This window comes from Pteronotus mesoamericanus, unplaced genomic scaffold, assembly GCF_021234165.1.
Source record: "Pteronotus mesoamericanus isolate MK-2021 breed Mesoamerican mustached bat unplaced genomic scaffold, CSHL_Meso_final scaffold_1186, whole genome shotgun sequence".
Lineage (NCBI taxonomy): Eukaryota > Metazoa > Chordata > Mammalia > Chiroptera > Mormoopidae > Pteronotus > Pteronotus mesoamericanus.
The window spans coordinates 13,924,904-13,943,927 of record NW_026555302.1 but is presented as its reverse complement, the minus strand read 5'-3'; the positions used below and the strand labels follow the sequence as shown (position 1 = coordinate 13,943,927).

The window sequence follows — 19,024 nt, the reverse complement described above, 5'->3', positions numbered from 1 at the left end:
ATTCCTTTCTGTCTTTTCCACGTATTTTGCCTGGCGCTTGACATTAGCAATGCCCCAGAGACCAAACCAAAGCCCTTGGAATTTGGGCTGCCGTTAGAAGCCGGCCTGTTGGCTTTGTGACCATTCGTACTGCCTGAAATGAGACGTTGCCATTATCTCCTGGGACATTTATAGCTTTGCCCTTAAACCTCTTCATTATCTTTTTGATTTTTTTTTTTTTAATGCAGTGTGGCTGCTGTAATATTGTATTTGCTTACAAGGTTCGCTTGGTTCCATTAGGCTTTGATCCCAGAACGGAAGGATGACTTCATTGACAGATTGATCCTCTTTTACTAATTTATCTCTTCTACCAAACGGAGTCTCTTTAGATATCGGGGAGACCTGGTAATACCTCTGATTCACTGTCAGGGCCTGAAGCTTGAATAGTTTTCTAGCAACTGTGTTCGTTTTCTAGCAACTGTGATCCGTCGTACCCTGTTCTTAGGTTTAACTAATTGGGATTAGAAATGCAACATGTCTTTGCAGAGCCTGAGGCATGTGTTGCTGTAGAGGAGGTTGCCCGGCTTTGAATGAAATCAAGACCTGGGCTTTTTTAGTCTTGCGCTGTAACCAAAGGAACAAATGTTGCTGAATTTGCAATGAACATTTTCGGTCCAGGGACTCTTACAGTGTACTTTGGAATCTGGGGAGTTTGGTGCAATTTAAAACCATTTTTAAAAATGCTTTTACCAAAATTAAGGAATGCATTTTCTCTTTAAATAGTAAAGAAGACAATGCAGAGTTATGTAAATTTAACAAAATCATGAGCTCCTTCCAGAGAGCTAAATATATAGATACAGATGATCTATCTAGGTGTCTTTTCAGCCCGTAGAAATTTGGGCACAAGACTAGGTTCCTGCTATGCCTTTTCCCTTTGCCTTATTTGAGTGCCTACTGGGAGCCAGGTCTCTGCCAGACGTTGCATGTGCATTCCCCACCTACTCCTTGCAACGCTGTGTGATTGCTTTCTTTATCAGTTTCACAGATGAGGAAGCTGAAAACCAGACAGGCTCCTGTAACTTGTCCACGGTCACACAGATGACGTGTGGTACAGCTGGGCTCCCGCTGCAGAGCTTGTATTTGCAACTACTCTGCTATACCGTAGAATCTCCCTTCTCAAAGTCTCCAACTCTTTTGAGGGGAAGCTTCGGGATGCCTTAAGTGTGTACAGAGGCCTTTAACTGCCCCGGGGCACCTTTGCGTGGTGACCTTTGTGCCAAGAGCCCTGCTGCCCTGATGCCGCTGATGTGCCAAAGGGGGCGAAGCCGCCACGTTCAAGCTGTCCTCGCTAAGGGTGCCGAATCTGTACCACCCGATGCTCTGACCGCTCCCTGGGGTTTTTCATGGTGTGGTTTTTGTAGGTTCTTCTCATTCTCCTACTGATCTCTAGCCAGGGTTGCCAGACCAGGGCCTGGCCCTGAGCCGGTCAGCGTCGGGCGAGCTGTAGCGTGTGGGCTCTTGACTTCCAGCGGGAGAGGCTGGGATGTGTACATTTATTAAAGCAGAGGACAGGGACACAAGGAAGGGCTTAGCACAGAGGAAGCAGCAACAGGAGAGAGCTCGGGCTGGGCTGCCTGAGTTCATGGCGAAGTCAGAGAAGAGGAAGCTCTGGGGGCCGTTTCAGCGGGTTAGCCTGGGACAAGCTGCCAGCTGCCCCGTGGTTTTGAGTATAGGGGACGCACGCATGTGAAGGAAGACGCAGAGGAAGAGAGGAAGGGAATGGCGCTGGCCGCTCCCGGGGGAGGGCGCAGGCTGGCTCCTTGTCTGGGGGCCTTCACCTCTCTCTTGCAGGCAGAGTCGTGGGGAGGCCCCGGGGAGGGTTCCAGCACAACGGCCGTCAGCCCTCCCGCTGCGTCCTGGCAGGGTCATGGTCTCCACGGGGGGTCAGTGACAGCGGCCGGGGTTCTTTTGTCACCCACCTGGTTGTCCTGCTTTTCTGGGCCTGGCGCTGAAATGCAGCTGAGGCCTAGATGTCACCCCAGGGAGAAGAGCCTGCGCTGGGGCCGAGCCCCTGTTTCCGGAGTTTTGCCCCCGCCGGGACCGTCCGCACCGGGCTGGCGATTGCCCGGCCGGTGCAGCGATGTGTCTCGGTTTCCCTGTCCCACTCGCCAAGGACTTTTCCCAGCTTCTTCCCATCCCGTCTCATTCCCGCCTCAGAGATGTCCATCGTTAAAATCGTAGGAGTGTGAGGGCGGAGGGTTTCTTTCTCTTCAGTAACCGCTTCCTGCAGACAAGGGTCCAGCGCGGCCGCGGCCTCTGCAGTAGGTGAAGTCTCTTCCTGTCTCGTCTAAGAGACCAGGGAGCGGGGTCTGAGCCTGGAGCAGGGAGGCTGGGAGGCGCTTCTTCCAGAGAAGGGACAGAATGGGATCCCAAAGCACCGTCATCTTGATATGGGACTGTTGTATCCGACGCAACCATCTCCTCCCAACAACAAGTCCATTCAGCGACACCGTTGAGTCTCACGTCAGGAGGTGGCACTACAGAAAGGCTTCTAAAGCGCGGCCTGTACTATGTTTACATGCAACCAGGTAGGAAAGCTCATAGGCTTACACTCTATGAAGACAGAAAGAACACAGAGGTTAATGAACACAGCAACTTATAAACTGGTTTCTGAGTCTTCAAGACTGTCAGTTGTGAAGACTTGCAAATGCAAGGCTTTTGCTGGAATGAAATTAAGCAAGGACAGTCTGATAGCTCCTCCTTGGCAGCAGTTTAAATATCTTGGGAGATGTTCAGGTGCTCAGGCAAATCCTGTATGGCTTACACTGTATCAGTGGTTCTGAATGATTTTGTCAAAGGATGGGAGGAAAACAATAAACATTAGCTTGGAAGAAAACAAAGAAAATGTAAGACTCACTATAGTTTGTGGGTGACAACTGGGCTTTGTGATTTCCATGGAAACACAATTTCTCTCCCTAAAATTACCCTCATTTTTCAGCAAAGGGGCTGCATTAAGTCTAGTTTCAATTTGGCCTAATTAGTTATATACATACAACACGAGTAGTAATTGATTATGTAGGCTTTTTCAAAGATCCTTGTGAAATTCCAGCAATCCTCAGATGGAAGCTTTAGTCAGCCCCTCAAAGCACAGAAGCCAAGCCACCAGTTGCCATATGGCTTTGTCTGTACTATCTGTGGGCTTGGGTGCATTCCTCAAGTCCCTGAGGTCCCCAAAATATCTTGAATTTCCTTCCTTGCCATCTTTCAGGAAAGTGACCTTTGTTCCTTACCTGGAAAGACTGCCATGCACCACCTGAGCAAGCAAGGTACCAGGCCATTTGCTCAGTGGGCTTCTGTTAGCTTCCAACGTCAACCTCAAATCCTTCAGGCCTTAGAGTCCAGACATGTCTCCTTTGATCATGACATTCCAGACAAAGACTTGGTTAATAAAACCACAATTGGAAACTGGGTCTATGTGTTCTATTATAAAGATAACAGAATCTTATTGGATTCATGCAAACAAACATTGCCATGAAAAAAAAAATACTACTCATTGAGAGCTGTCAAATTCTGGAGGGATTAGGCAGCAATAAAAATATAAATGTTTCAGAATTGCTTATGAAGGTATAATTTATCAAATTGCTCTAGGACAGAAAACAAGTTTCCTTATATCAAGAAAACAAAAAGATTTAAAACTAGCAATATTTTGAAAAAAGTCATAAAAATAATAATTGTCTTCTGTTCCTTCAGTCCCATATAACCAATTTTTGTTAGTCTTGATTATGTGCCAGTATTTCCATGCATCCAGCTATTCCTTAGGATTCTAGAAATCTCTACCTACTTCAAAGATGTGGCTTGCTCGGATACCAATAAGTTAAAGTAAGTCTGAGTCTTTTTCCTGAACCTTTCCAAAGACATAGTACTATTTGCAAGTGCATCAGAATAAAACAATGACTGTTTATAAATGATAAAATTTTAAATGACATGGCTGTAGCCCTCATTATAATGCAGTTGATAAACAATTTTGCTTCTTTGTCAGATATAACATTCCAAGATAACAGTTTCTTGGTGAGTAATAATTACTATGAAATGACATAAAAGAATAATACAAAGGCCATGTATTTTGATTTATCACACAATTTTGAAATAGAAAGGACAAATAATGTGTGAGTTTTTAAAACACTGTACATGGCTTAATAGAAATGGGCTCTGAGCATTGGAAACAATTTATAAACTCCCTGACAGGACACCCGCTACCCCTGAGATTTCCTGTTTGAACTTGGCTTTGAATGTTTGCAGGTTTCTTCCTGCAGCAGGCTAAAATCTCTAGGACTCCTATTTTAATAAAAATATATGTATACAAATAGAACGTAGTTGTTATTATTTTGTTCAGCAAAGCTTCCTATGTAATTTCAAGCGTATTAAATAGGCCTAATTAGTTCAAAAAGTTCTTTTTTATAGGGAAAGAATAAGTCCTTGAGTAATTCCAAGGACCCATTGAATAACTCAAAGTCGTTTCTCAGTTTTTAAAATGTAAATGTTGGGAAGCTTGTAAAACAAACTTAACCAAAAGATCATAACAGACTTCTGTGTAAAACAACACTTTTTTTTGTAATAGCCCTAAAAGATGGTAATCCAACTTAAAACCAGTTTTAATATCAAATATTTTGCCTAGATCACAGGATACTTTGCCATTTATATCTGTATTTAATTTCTTTACCCCAATAAAAATATCACACCCTAGTTATGCCATCTGGAGGCAGAAGGTGCACCACATGTAATACACATACAAACACATATCAACAGACCTCACACACAAAGACTGAACATGCAAAGTCCATAGACATCATTTGAATTACTAATTTTTGTGGTGAAAGGACAAGATTTTCCTCATTTGCTTTTGACAATTTTTAAGAAGACCGGAAAAGGGGATGGAAGACCCTAAATACGAAGCAGGAAGACCTGTTGCAACTCTCAAGAAGCTTCAAGGACTGGGAACGAGGGGTGGAAGTAAAGTCTTGGCTCCAAGCCAAGACTCAAGCAGCAGGGGAGAGCCCGGGCGGGGCTGAGTTGACCCCAGAAAGGTCAGAAACCCAGTAACAGAAGACAGTGCCGCAGATAGCAGACAGGAGACCAGGAGCTATAGTCCACGCCAGCGTTGAAATACAAAGAGAAAGCATGTTTGTGCATGTGTTCAACCCTTGCCCTGAGCATGTCCTTACTAAGGACCGGGACATCGGTTAGGTTCCCTGAGGATGCATTCAGCCCACTTGGACGGGGGACTCAACTCCGCACCTGTCCCCTGCCCGTAGACAAGTTTACCCTGTGCTCTGAGGGCGGCTTCACCAACAACTGCAAGAGGACCGAACAAAGGGGAGGGAAGGGACCCCTTCAGACGTCCGAGGTGGGCTACTGGAGCCCTTGGCGTTCCTTTCTTTACAAGTTTAAACTTTTCACAAACTCGTATCACCTTTACAACCTTCTATAAACCTTTCTGTAACTTTCACAAGCTTTCTTATCCTTTCAGAAATAACTGTCTTTGGAATAACCCACTTTCAACCCTTGTCCTTCAAAATTGCATCTCCATGCCTTATGCCTGCTAGTACTAAAACCATACAGTGTATTTCCAACTTAATTTAAACTTTTAATTCTGAGAAACCTCAATTTCCAATGAGAAACGAAAAGCAATCAGCCAGCATTCCTTAGATTGACTTTTATGAACACATCTCATGACCTTTAGAAACAGAGGTAGCTCTATTGGCAAACATAATCTCACTTTCAAGTAACACCTACAGCAAAGCACAAGACATTCATTAACAGCTCCAAATCCACTTTACAGCCTCTTTGTAATAAAAGGCCAAAAGCAGATGAACTTGAAACTTGTCTGGCAATTAATGTTTCAGCATTTCATGTTGTTTCAAAATATCTAGATATTCAATAACTTTTACAAGAATTTACTACTTTAGAAAATATCATCTAAGATCAGTTAAAATGATTTGCCCAGATATAGCTCAGGTTTTCCCCAGTTTGATAAGAATTATCTCCCCAAAATTTGTATTTGAAATGCAAACACCTGGTCTTCTTAGAGAATGTGGGGAAAGAAAAGCAACCTTTTCAGACTTCGGGTCAAGCTGGAGGCGTAGGTAAACACGGGATGCCTCCGCGCACAACCAGAGCAAAAGTCACAACTAGACTACAAACAGGGATCACCCAGAATTGTCAGAAATCGAGTGTATGGAAGTCCAACACTCAGGGAACTAAAGAAGTCACCACACTCGTCTAGACGGGTAGGAGGGCTGGCGACGTGGAAAGGCGTCGTGACGCGGAGAGGTATGGGAGACGCGGATCGGACCATCCCACACCCATGAGTGGTGGATACAAATTGGGAGTAAAACCTCAGGAGCAAAGGGTCCCAGCCCCACACCAGACCACTCAGCCCAGGGTTCCAGCACCAGGAAGATAAGTTCCTATAACTTCAGGAAGATAGGTTCCCATAAAGACCAGGGGGGGTTGGGGCAGTAGAAGAAACTGCGGGATTCTCAGGAGTCTCTTCTTAAAAGGCCCACACGGGAGTTAGAATGTGCGCAGACTCGCTCCCTCTGGGCTTCAGCACGAGGGCAACAACTGGAAGGGCACCAGTGGCCTACGGGCAGAAATCAAAGTGAGTGGCACCGGGGCAAGTGCTGGAAGGCAGCCTCCTCCCAGACAAAACCCCAGAGACCAGGCAGCAGCATTATCCCCCTCTGAGCCCTCCCCCGACACAGCCGCAGAGCAGGGTTGCCCCGCCCGGGTGGCTACCTAAGGCTCTGCTTTTATACAATCGGCCACTAAGGCAGGGGGTCAAAGCAGCTCTACCTAATTCACAGACCCAAACACAGGGTGGCTGCCAAAATGAGGAGACAAAGAAATATGGCCTGATTGAAAGAACAAAACAGAACTCCAGGAAAAGAGCTCAACAAAATGGAGATAAGCCATCTATCAGATGCAGAGTTCGAAACACTGGTTATGAGAATGTTCACGGAACTCACCGGCTACTTCAACAGCTTAAGAAAGATGCAGGCAGAAATGAAGTTTACACTGAGGGAAATAAAAATTTACAGAGGGCCAACAGAGGAGGGGATGAAGCCAAGAAGCAAATCAATGATTTGGAATATAAGGGAGAAAAAAAATACAGTACAGCAAGAAGGAAAAACTCCCCCCAGAATGACAGGCTAAGGAGCCTCTGGGAGATATTCAAAAGTACCAGCATTCTAATCATAGGTGTATCAGAAGGGGAAGAGAGAGAGCAAGAACTTGAGCCCTGGCTGGCGTGGCTCAGTGGACTGAGCACGGGTCTGCGAACCAAAGGGTCTCCAGTTTGATTCCCAGTCAGGGCACATGCCTGGGTTGCAGGCTGGGTCCCCAGTTGGGGGTGTGCAAGAGGTGACTCATTGATATATCTTTCCACATCGATGTTTCTCTCCCCCTCTCTTGCTCCCTCCCTTCGTCTCTCTCTAAAAATAAATAAATAAAACCTTAAAAACAAGAAAGAAAGAGGAAGAAATTGAAAACTTATTTGAAAAAGTAATGAAAGACATTTGGCAAAGGAAACAGACAAACAAGTCCAGGAAGCACAGAGAGTCCCAAACAAGATGGACGCAAAGAGGACCACACAGAGACACATCATAACTAAGATCACAAAGGTTAAATATAAAGAGAAAATCTTAAAAGCCGCAAGAGAAAAGCAGAGAGTTACCTACAAAGGAGCTCCCATAAGACTGTCAGTTGATGTCTCAAAAGAAACTTTGCAGGCAAGATGGGACTGGCAAGAAGTATTCAAAATGATGAAAAGCAGGGACCTACAATCTAGATTACTCTATCCAGCACAGTTATCACTTAGAATTCAGATAAAGTGCTTCCCAGACAAAATAAAGCTTAAAGGAGTTCTTTGGCACCAAGCCATTATTATACAAAATGTTAAAGGAATTTAAGAAAAAGAAGATCAAGACAATTAACATTAAAATAGCAACAAATTCACAACTATCAACAGTTGAATCTAAAAAACAAACTAAGCAAACAAGCAGAACAGGAACAGAATCAAAGATATGGAGATCATTTGGAGGGTTATCAGTAGGGAGGGGGAAGGGGAAGAATGGGGGAAAGGTGCAGGGACTAAGAAGTATAAATTGGTAGGTGCAAAATAGGGGGATGTTAAGAACAGTATAGGAAATGGAGCAGCCAAAGAACTTCTGTGCGTGACCCATGGACATGAACTAAGGGATGGGATTGCTGGAGGGAATGGGGGTACCAGCTGGAGGGGGGCAAAGGGTAAAACTTGTGACAACTGTTGATTAATAGCATAATCAATAAAATATATTTAAAAAACAAACCAACAAAGACAGGTAAATACCTGGACAGTTGGGTCGCCACTCGGATGTTTATAAAGGAGTGACGAATCCGTTCACCCATTTTTGAAATTTTTTTCCATCCGGCTACATTTTTCCAGTTTACAGACAGCACCCGGCTTACAGCCACGAAGGTCTAGACCAGGGGAACCTCTGTCCATCTCCGGTGGGAACAGTGCAGCAGGTCCAGCTGCAGGATGGTAGTAAATGAACGATGCCGTTGCCTGGCCAAACGTCCCTTTGCCCACTGTATGTGGGGACCAGGCTGTGTCACCAAAGAAGGTCCGCCTTTTTCTTGAGGGACTTGGCCGAGTTTCTCCCAGTTGGTGAGAATATACCCAGAAAGGGGACTCTGGAGGCCCTGGCGACCGGCTCTCCATCCGTGGACAGAGAGGTAGCAGGCTGAGAGGTAGAGCAGCCCCTGTCTCTGGGCTGTTTGGGGCCACCCTGAGGGGGGCGGGTGCCCTGTGAAGCTGTCCCGGAGGCTCTCGGGGATGTGAGTGATGAAGAAAAGATGGTCAGCAAACATTTCCTCTTGGAAGGTTCCTTTAAAATCAGTATTTTCTCCTTTGGTCCAGCATCTGAAGTACTGGCTGTAAATGCATTTCATGCTTCTGGGGAAAGATAATTAGGGATCGCTGGTTTCAGGAAAAGTCTCAGCCTACCTGGTGAATCGGGGCAGGTTTGATGGGTAAAAATATTATGCTGGGAGGGAGTAGGTTCTAATTTTAAGACAGACGTTGGATAATTACCTCTATCATGTGTATAGAAGCTTACTCTAACAGTTGCCCAAGGACAAGGCGGGGTTAGGTGAGAGAGGTGGAGGGATTAAGAATTTCAAATTGGTAGTCACAAAACAGTCTCAGGGATATAAAGTGAAGCATAAGGAGCTTAGTCAATGATATTATAACTATGTACAGTGCTGGGCGGGTACTTGAATTATTGTGGGGATTGGCTTATAAAATATGAATATGACTGTCCAATCACTATGCTGTATACCGGAAAGTAATATATGATAATATTGAATGTAAACTATAATTTTAAAAAAGAACAGATAAAGTATGTGTAAGGGCCTTAGTAGTTTCCCCTCCGGGGTAATTTGAACCCCTTCCGAACCCTCGGCAAGAAGGGGAAACACCCCGAGCAACCCCAGCCACGCCTGCCTCGTCTTCCAGGTCCCACTCCCGCCCCCGGCAGCGCAGTCCGTCTTGGGGACCCGGCCTCCCTCGGTGAAGACGGATTCCTCCACCACGAGAGCTCCCCGCAAACCCTAGGTAGTCATTCCGTTACGTTAGACAGTCGGCTCAGCAAACCGGGGAGCTGAACCCACCTGCCTCGCCGGAGGCCACTGCGCACGTCAAGCCTGATTCCCTAGGAAACCACAGCGTGTTCAGGTGTATTCACACCCTCCGGGGCTGCCCAGTCCTCTGTCTGCGGGACTCAGCCCTCCAGGCCGGCAGGAACCTTTCCCTGGGGCGCCCCCGAGGCCAGGCGCCAGCGGGAGGAGGAAGAGAAGGAGGAGAAGGAAAAGCTGCTCTGCTGGGCATGTGTGTAGGAGCCAAAACAGCCACGTCATGGGCAGAGCCCCGCCCAAGCAAACCCAGGAAAAGGACCAGACTGGACAGAGGGCCCGCAGCCCTGGCAGGTCCAGCCCAGGCCTGGGAAGAACCAGGAAGTGGGCAGGTCACCCGAACAACAGCCTGCCTGTCACTCAAGAGAACGGTCCAGGGCAGCCGCTGCCAGAGCCAGCCTTGAAAACTGGCCTTTCTGGTTTTCTAGTCCAGTGTTCATTGACCCGGGCCCCTCCTTGGGGCTTCGGATTTGCAGTCAAGATGAGCTTCCCATTCATTCAGTTTGATTGAGGGTCGGTGTCTTTCTCGTCTTGCATGCAAGAAATAATTTAGGCGTTTAAAGAGATCCGCTCTGGCCGTGGTAAGTTGACCACTTCTGGTTAAATCTCCCCATTTCTGTAAGTACTTGCACGTAAGTCAAGGCTTCGCAGTAACTGTATGTCCCGCATCTCAAACCTCCCTCCACGGAGATTCTCGGTCGCCTAAGGATGTGTCAGATGGGAGTTGGAGGGAGCAAGCGCCCCTCATCCTCAGAGCTGAACGAGTTTAGACTTTGATTTAGCCAGTTTTGTTAAGACCACCAGAAAGCAACGGAAAAGCCAAAGTTCAAAGGGAGCCGCCCATTTTTCTCCTCCTCTCCTGCCTTAGCCTGGCTTCTTCTCCAAACTTAACCTGTAGCTCTACCTCGAGGATTAAAAAAAAAAAAATCAAAGACATTCAGGCCCTGACCTTATAACGGGGAAGGCCCAGGGAACTCACCCACGCTCGCCTGGTGCGGTCGAGGAGGCGGCGGGGTAAGCGGGCTTCTGCTGGTGCCTCGCGTGGTCCCAGTCTGCGAGGTGGTCCCAGGTGGGCTGCTGTGTGGAATCCCGCCCTTCTACCCACAGCGAGACGGTCCGGGTCACTGCAAGTGAGCCTGTGGGTCAGCACAGGCTCAGGAGAGAGACCCAGTCCCGCCAGGGCTCGCCCTGTTCTGTGACCGGACAGGGACCTGGCCGGCGCAGGTCTGCCCGGGGCCCGCTGTAGGGTGCGGGCTCCTGACGTTGTGTAGGAAAGGGAAGCACGAGTCCACGTGGCTCAGGAGGCATTAAGGCTGGGGACAGGGGAACGAGGGAGGGCCCAGCGCCGAGGAAGCAGCAACAGGAGAGCCCGGGCTGGGCGGCCTGAGCTCACTGGGAAGTCAGCGGGAAGGGGGCTCTGGGGACAGGCTCGAGGACCTCAGGGGGCGCCCGCCTGGGAGGGAGAGAGTCGGGGGAGAGGAGCTGGGACTGGCCCTGGGTCCTTTGTCTCGAGGCCTTTACCTCTGCCCTGCAGCCGGGAGCCTTAGGGAGGTGTCGGGAGGGCTCCAGCCCAGACTATGCATCGGCTCCCCAGGTGCGTCCTTTCAGGGTCGCGGTCTCCTCCGATTGGTCGGTGGCAGGGGGTCCTCAGTCACTGCAGCTGGTCCTGACCTTGCCCACCTGGTTCTGCTGCTTTTCTGGGCCTGGAGCTGAAACACTGCGGGGGCCTTGATGTCAGCTCCAGGGAGGGGAGGGTCACCGTGGGGCGAGGTCCTTGTGCTCCCAAGTTTGCCGCTGCGGGGCGGTCCCCCCGGGGACCCTCTGCACCTGGCTGTCAGCGGCTCGGCCAGTTTGTTCAGCAGCCTGTCTCCGTTTTCCTATTCCGCTGCCAAGGAATCTCCCCAGCCTCTTACCGTCCTGCCTCACCAGGACCAGCAGGCATGGTGTAGCTGCGCGGCCGTGGGCCACGCCCCTGAGCCTTACCTCTTCGCCTCAAACTTTGTGCATTTAAAACTCAGCTCCACATACATATCATCTCCTTTCCAAACTGTACTTCCACTCCTCTCCACTCCACGCCCTGCCCCCACCCTGCCCCTCCCTTGCCCCTCCCCCCACTGGCCCTGCTTCCCTGGCCCAGTCACGCCAGGTCACGCCAGGTCACGGTCACATGCTGCTGCTGTCACTGGAGCTCTTGGGAATTAAAGAAGCCGCGCTCATCACTTTCCTGATGTCGTCTTTTCTCTCTTCAGAAAAGCAGTTTGGACTCAAAAGTAAAACCCATACAGAAAGTGTGTCAGAACATGGCCCTCCGTGGGGTCCCTTGTCACCCGGCCCCTCCGCTCTGTTCCCGCCAGACTGCGGGTCGCGGCTCTGAATGCCACGTGGTGTTCTCTCTCGCTCCTCTCGTTGCGTGTGATTTCAAAGGTCCTGTGTGTGCTTGTGCCCGGAGATACTGCCACCTCAAGCTGTCACTGCACACGCTGACAGCAAACAACAAACAGGCCAGGGGCCGCTTTTAAGTGCGTTGCCCCCGGTTGTGCCCTTGGAAGCCGGTGAACACACTGGTTGGTCACCTCAGAGTGCTTCCCAAAACTTTCAAAACAAAAGCCTTTTTTTAAATTTCAAGGAGACCCTTAGCGTGGCTTGTTAACAGGGTGAGGTTTTGACAAACCAGGGAACTACAAGGGACCCAGCAGGAACCGGCCAGGAACTGTCTCCACAATGACAGTTTCAGAACCCTCACCGGGTTGGCGAGAGCGTTCGCTGTCGCAAGTGACGTCACGGTGCAAGAGTCGGAGTTCGCTAGGAGGGACATCATCTTGACATGTTCGTTGGGAGGCATGACTTATATTTTTTTTTAGGAAGATTTTATTTATTTTTAGAGAGAGGGGAAGAGAGGGAGAAAGAGGGAGAGAAACACCGATGTGAGAAACATCGGCCCATTGACGCTCGTACTCGCCCTGATCAGAGACCCGACCCGCAACCTGGTCACGAGCCCCGATAGGTGCTCGAACCAGCCATCTCTCGCTTTTCAGGGTGGGCCCGACCAGCAGAGCCACACCGGTCAGAGCTACTTATGTTATATCCAGGCAATATTTTAAAGGATTGAAACAGATTCCGTCTGGAAATAGTCTCTTGGGCAAACCATTCTTGAATTTGTTTTTTTCTTTGTGGCTGTGACGAAAGTATTCTCTATTTCCTTTGCTTCCCCTCCTCCTGCCCCCACAAAACACACACACACACACACACACACACACACATACACACACACACACACAAAAACTGGCCCGTTTCTCCATCCAAAATAGAAGAATATCAACTTTGGGCTATCTGTTTGATTACTTCTCAAATGATTTTTCAGGCGCTTTTCATTTAAATGGGCCTCCTCCAGGAAGGGCCGTGTGTGTTTGTTTTCTTGCCCTGAACTCTAAGGCAGATTCCTCCAGAGGGAGGAAAATTAGCTCCCTCCCGTGACCGTGTTGAAGGGCACGTGAAGGTAACATGTCCTCAGAACTGGAGTTGGCAGGAAAGGAAAACGCTGGTGAATCACTTCTTATTTTTACTTCCTCTCATTTCTGTGTTTTAATTCTGGAGGTGTTTGGCTTTTCCGGGATTCCACACGCTTCCTCCCATCTCTGAGTTTTTAAACGGAAGCCGCCCTAGTTTTCACGGCCGCCTTTGCCACTGTGCCCTAACTGTAAATCTGCCGCCTAAGAGAAACCCGTCTAATATCCTGTTCGGGCTGGATTCCAGCGGCAGTGACAGGCGCGACGTGGATCGGAACCCCAGTGGCCCTGCATCTCCATGGCCCTTACATTTGCATTCGTAGCCACTTTAACGAGCTCCTCTCTCTCATGACCCTGGAGACAAGCCATCTGAATTCCACAAGGGCTTCTCTGTGTTTTTCCATAATACTCCCAGTCACTTACAAGGAGTCTGGACAAAAGCATGCCATTCCCGATTGTTCGGAGACCAGCGAGTCCTGCCGCGCTTGGCTGCAAGCAGTCCCGTGCTTCGTTCCTCATGTTACCCACGCGGGAGAAGCCCCCGGCCCCTGACCTGGCCCTGTCACTCAGGCAGTTGGTCAGAAGCCACCGCAGTGCTGTGCTTGGTGGAAGCCCTTTGGGGTTCCGCCCTGCGGTCCTGTGCGTGGCGACCATGGACAGTTTTAAGCGGGGGCGCCCCTCCCCAACCATCCCCCTGGGATCAGCTGTGCGGTGTCTCAGCATTTCACACGGGGATCCCTCTCCTCTCCTGCCCCAGACATCACGATCGCGGGGGACACCTCCAGTCTGTCTCCTTGGGGGTGCTCGTCACAGGCAGGGGCGCCGGTGGCAGGTGGCTGCTGCAGCGTGTGGCGGGGCGCGTCCTTGGAGAGGCCCGTGAGGTGCCGGGAGCCTGCTCACAACGTCCGGGGCTTTGCGGGCCCTTGGGGCCGCGGCCCTGGCTGGGGCGGAGGCGGGGTAAGACCTGCCGGGCATTTTGACGGGATCCCTCTGGCCCCTCCCTGGAGGGGCTGCCGGTGAGCGGGCGATGGCCGGAGCGGCCACCAGCTTAGGCAGCCCCTCCCAGCCCCGGCGAGAGGGGGTGGCGGTGCGCAGACCAAGGCGGTAGCATCATTCAGTCTGTCGTAAACACGTTGTCCAACAGCCATTTAGGGATCCGGTGAGTCGTTTTAGTGGAAATTCCTGGCTGGGAACTGAGACACTCAGCCTCACTGCGTCTGTTCGTCCCGCTGCAGGGCGCCCGTCTTGCGCCTGGTCTTGGGGCCGGGATGGGCTGTGGGAAAACCCTGGAGAGCCCTCGCCGTTGACGTTCAGGGCCGGCTCTTCCTTGCAGCGCGCACCCGCCCTGCCCCCTGCCCCCGTGGACACCGCGGGTCGCAGTCACACAGTTGGGGTTCCCCAGCCGCGCGGCTTCCTGGAATGAGGGGTCAGATGGTGCGGCCTGTGCTCTGGCCTCCCGTTTGAACCCGGGTGCCCCGGGGCCGCCTTTCTATCTGCCCACAATAGCAAGGAACGCCTTTTGTTTGCTCCTTGTGTAAAAGAAGGGCTTGTTTTGAGGTTTGGACCACAAATAATAATCCATTGTTCCCTATAATAATAATCCACCCTCTTTAGCAGAAAAAAATCTGCCTGAGGCAGTGTGGCTATCAGTTTATTTAAAAGAATCGCCACAAGTGCCCTCTGTGTCCCGCGAACCAACATTTGGAAGGTGGTCAGGAGGCGGGGGGGGGACCCCTTGTTCCCCTTGGCCCGCCGTCCGAGTTCAGGCCTCCGGAAGGAGAAATCCTGAATACGCCCCTCAGTGCCCGGGCACAATGTCCCCCCTTATTCTGCTCATCTGTGACATTCTAAGACTCGTTGGAACACGACAGATAGGGACTCTCTCTCAACGCTTTCTTTTTAAAATATCTCCTTTTGACCGTGGGCGTTTTTAATCTCTTCTGTATGTGTTCTCCTTGTTTCCAGTTCTAGGCCAGTTTCTATCTGACCTTCACCGCATCCGTGAAAGTGTCTCTTTTTGAGTGAAGATAATTTTAGCGGTAATCCTGAGTAATTCCTTTCGTTGCCTCTGATTATAGATTTTGGGAACAAGAGCTATTTTTGTATTCCAAGCGGTAGAGAGTCTGAATACTAGTTCCTGGGCTTAGACGAACTGGAAAGCTGGGCGAATGAATGAGAGCGTGGCCCGGTGGGGCCCACCGTCTTTCGAGCGTGCCTGTGCCCAGCACGCTGAAGTCACGCGGGCTGGATGCTTTCACTAATGACAGCGTGACATGTTGTGCAATTTTCTTTGCTTTAAATCCTTTGTAGGAAAAGCGTCGGTGCAATAATAAGCGCAGCTTTCAAGTGATACATTGTCTAACTAGAATAGTTATAATTGCTCTAAATAGGGAAGATGAGAAAAGCTCCGGGTGCTAGTCACTGACATGGAACGGGTGAATGTGAGGACTATTTAAAGAAGTAAAACAGGGGCCTCCCCATCACCAAAACCAGACCATCAGAGAAGCAGCGGGGATGTCCTTCAGTGGGGATGGAGTGGATAAACTATAGCACTAGGAAAAGCGCCTTGGCACTAAAACACAAAAACCGAACGAGCCCAGCCCGCCGGCCTTGGATCCTGTTTGTAGGAAGTACCTGCGCAATGGCAGCGGATTACTGTGTGTGTCTTGCGGTTTCCTTGCGCCTGTGAGCGAGTCTTCTCTGACAAACGCGCTCCGCGGCGCTCGGGCTAAATCCCACTCCTAAGCCTCCCTGCCCCTGTCTCCCCAGTCACTGCTGGCGTGTCGGCCTTGGAGGTGTACACCCCGAAAGAAATGTACGTGGCCAACGGGACCCAAGGCAAGCTGACGTGCACGTTCAAGTCCGTGAACACCACCGGCATGCTGACCACAGTCTCCTGGAGCTTCCAGCCGGAGGGGACCGACACCTCCATGTCGGTAGGAGAACCCGAGTGTCCGCCGCGCGGGGTCCTCTCTGCTGCAGTGTGATTGGTGACCGGTCCTTGCGATCGGTCACTCCCACAATGAGTGTGTTTGTCATCTGTTAGACTGCCGGGCCCTTCTCTTGTTCCAGACCATCCAGGGAAAAAAATCAGCTCAGCTTCCCTTAAAGGCAGCCTGTTGTCTCGTCTTTGGGGGGCGCCGTCGTGCGCCGCCCTCCCGCCCCCCCGTGCCCCCCACCGTCACGGCCCGTTGTGAAATGTGTCTTCCCCACAGAGCACCCCAACCTGACCTTGTTGCCGCTCATCACGGTTCATCCTGCGTCCGCCGAGCTCCCATTTGCCCCATTTTTATTGGCATTTCTTTACGCGCGCGCGCACGCATACACACACACACACAGTCCTCCTGATTTAATGATCGGTTCCTTGAGTCATATTCTGGCCCACCTGGTTCCTTGGGGGCTCCCTGTGGGGTCTGTAAGGTCTTCAGAGACGTGGAAAACAATCCGTGTTCCCCCTCAGGGAGTACTTAGGAGTAAGAGTGGCACGTCGATGACGTCGCACCGAGGTGAGTGGCGGAACAGGAACGCAGGCCGGAGGGTCGAAAGGAAGGCTAGTCAACGACTAGATGCGCCGGGGACACGGGGCGCTCGTTAAGCGGGGCCTGACGGTCCTGACTCTCCCGCGAGAGGGAGGTGACAGAACTTCCCACAGGGGGTGTCACGAGGTTAAAGTGGGACTATGACCTGTCATCTTGAGCGAGTCACTAAATTTCTGAGCCTCCCTTTGTCCTGCGGGAGTACCTGGCAGGTGAGTCTCACCCGGCGGGGCCGTGGGGGCACGCCTTCCGCAGGTGTCTCACGTTTCTGCACATCTGGCCCGCAGGAGCACAGGCTGCCTTTCTCATAAGTGGCGCTAGCCTAGGAAGTCAGAGACGGTGTCTCTGGAGCAGAGGACAGATTTGCTTACTGTCCCGGACAGGAGAGGGAATGTGTCCCTGTAGGGCAGCGGTCACATGGACTTACTGCCCATTATAAAAGATTTGGGTTCCCCAGGCTCGGGGCTCCTTAACTGTAATCGAAGCCGCTGAGGACCAGCATCCACCTGAGCCGCCCCAGGCCATCCCTGCAGACTTGGGGGGCAAGGGCCACAGAGGATAACATGCTACTTACTGTGTCCTGAGTAATAAGGTCCTTGGACTCCACGTCTTCCCAGGAACAAAGCCTTTACAGGAGTCACGGCTTCCGCCCGCACCTGTGAACCTGAAACCGACCTGCCAGGAGGGCAAAGCGTGAGCCTTCACGGCTCTGAGCAGGCATGAGGTCATAGCGAGCACGGGGTATATATTTTAAATGGCTATGATCATCGACGTTGTTTTCCGTGGTCACTTAGGCATTGGGAGGGGCAGGTTAGAGGAGCCTGAGACCCAGCAAGAGGCCAAGTCCAGGACAGTGAGCGTGTAAACCCAGCATTATCAGTGGGAACCCAACAAAGGAGAGAGAGCCTGTGGCAGTCGAACCAACAAGGCTGGGAGGTTCGTTGGGTGGGAAGGAAGGCAGAGGAACCAAGGGTCACTCCACGCTGTGTGCATGTAGGCGCCAGTCAAGGTGGGCCCCCAGGTAGGAGATGTTCACGGGAGGGGTGGCAGGCTGGAGGGCGGGGCCCCCGCGTGGCCGCTGGGTGAGGTCCTAGGGCTCGGGGTCGCGGCAGGGGGAGAACGAGCACGGGGTCAGCATATGGCACAGGGGTGTCCATGTGCTCAGGTGCCCAAAGCGCTCTGGTTGGACTGCCAGGGGGACCCGGGTGCAGATTTCCGCCCCGCTGCCACCCTGCCCGGGACGGTGACGGCAGCAAGCCCCCAGCTGAGCCGTTGGAGCCCATCCGCCCGCCGGCCTCGCCCGCCTCGCCTCCCAGGCACTGGGTTTGGCAAAAAGTTACTTTGCAAAATAGGAGTGAGAGTAGAAAAGAAAGGGGCTGAAGGCTGAACCTTCCAAGGCGGGCGCGAACATTTCGGGTTGTCTGGGCTTTGTTCCTTCGTCCTGCGGGGAACCAGTAAGTGAGACGGGGAAGCCCCATCGCATTCGCCGATCTCGACAGTCAGGCCGCTTTCTGCATCCTAACGGGGAACTTCCGGTTCAGACGGAACTCTTCGCGTTCATGGGGACGTCCTAGGAGCGCGGGCTTGGAAGGTGGTTATGACGGGGCCAGCGGCTTCTTTGAGTCTCCGTTTTCTCATTTATAAAAATGTGGGTGTCACTCGCTCTGTCACTGGGATATCGAGAGGAGGCGCGATGACATCCGAGGGTGTTTTTTCAGCTGAAACAGGACTGAGCCCCGTGATCCCCAGAGCGCGGCCTGGCTTAGATTCCACGCGGGACCCCCGAGGTGACGGGTGTGTCCCCGCAGGAAGTCTGTGTGAAGAGCGCCCCGCAGCACGCGCGGCACAGCGCTGGCACCTCTGCCTTCGCAACGGGCTCATGCGCCCTGTTTTCCTGGTTGCAGTTCTTCCACTACTCCCAGGGGCGGGAGTACATGGGGAATAACCCGCCCTTCAAGGACAGGATCAGCTGGGCTGGAGACCTGGACAAGAAGGACGCCTCCATCAGCATCGAAAACATGCAGTTCATCCACAACGGCACCTACATCTGCGACGTCAAAAACCCCCCCGACATCGTCGCCCAGCCAGGGCACATCCGGCTCTACGTGGTGGAGAAAGGTACTTTCGGGCACCTACATGGGAACAGCTGGCCGGGCCCCCTTTGCTGCCGCGTGTCAGGGTGAAAAACAAGACGTGCATTTCAGGGTGTGTGTGAAAGGAGCGCTTCGCCCCGATGCGCCCCGGGTTTGGGGTCTGGGGGTCTGGGGG

At 51.3% G+C, this 19,024-nt stretch overlaps 1 protein-coding gene across 1 annotated transcript in view; it reads left to right on the top strand.

The window, feature by feature from the left end:
- The window catches only part of MPZL1 (myelin protein zero like 1), a 34,611-nt gene that overhangs the window by 5,252 nt on the left and 10,335 nt on the right, over positions 1-19,024 (top strand). Inside the window, exons 2-3 of the mRNA XM_054587816.1 lie at positions 15,990-16,156; positions 18,661-18,874. Of these exons, the coding sequence (XP_054443791.1) occupies positions 15,990-16,156; positions 18,661-18,874 (381 nt within the window). The remainder of the gene's footprint in view (positions 1-15,989; positions 16,157-18,660; positions 18,875-19,024) is intronic.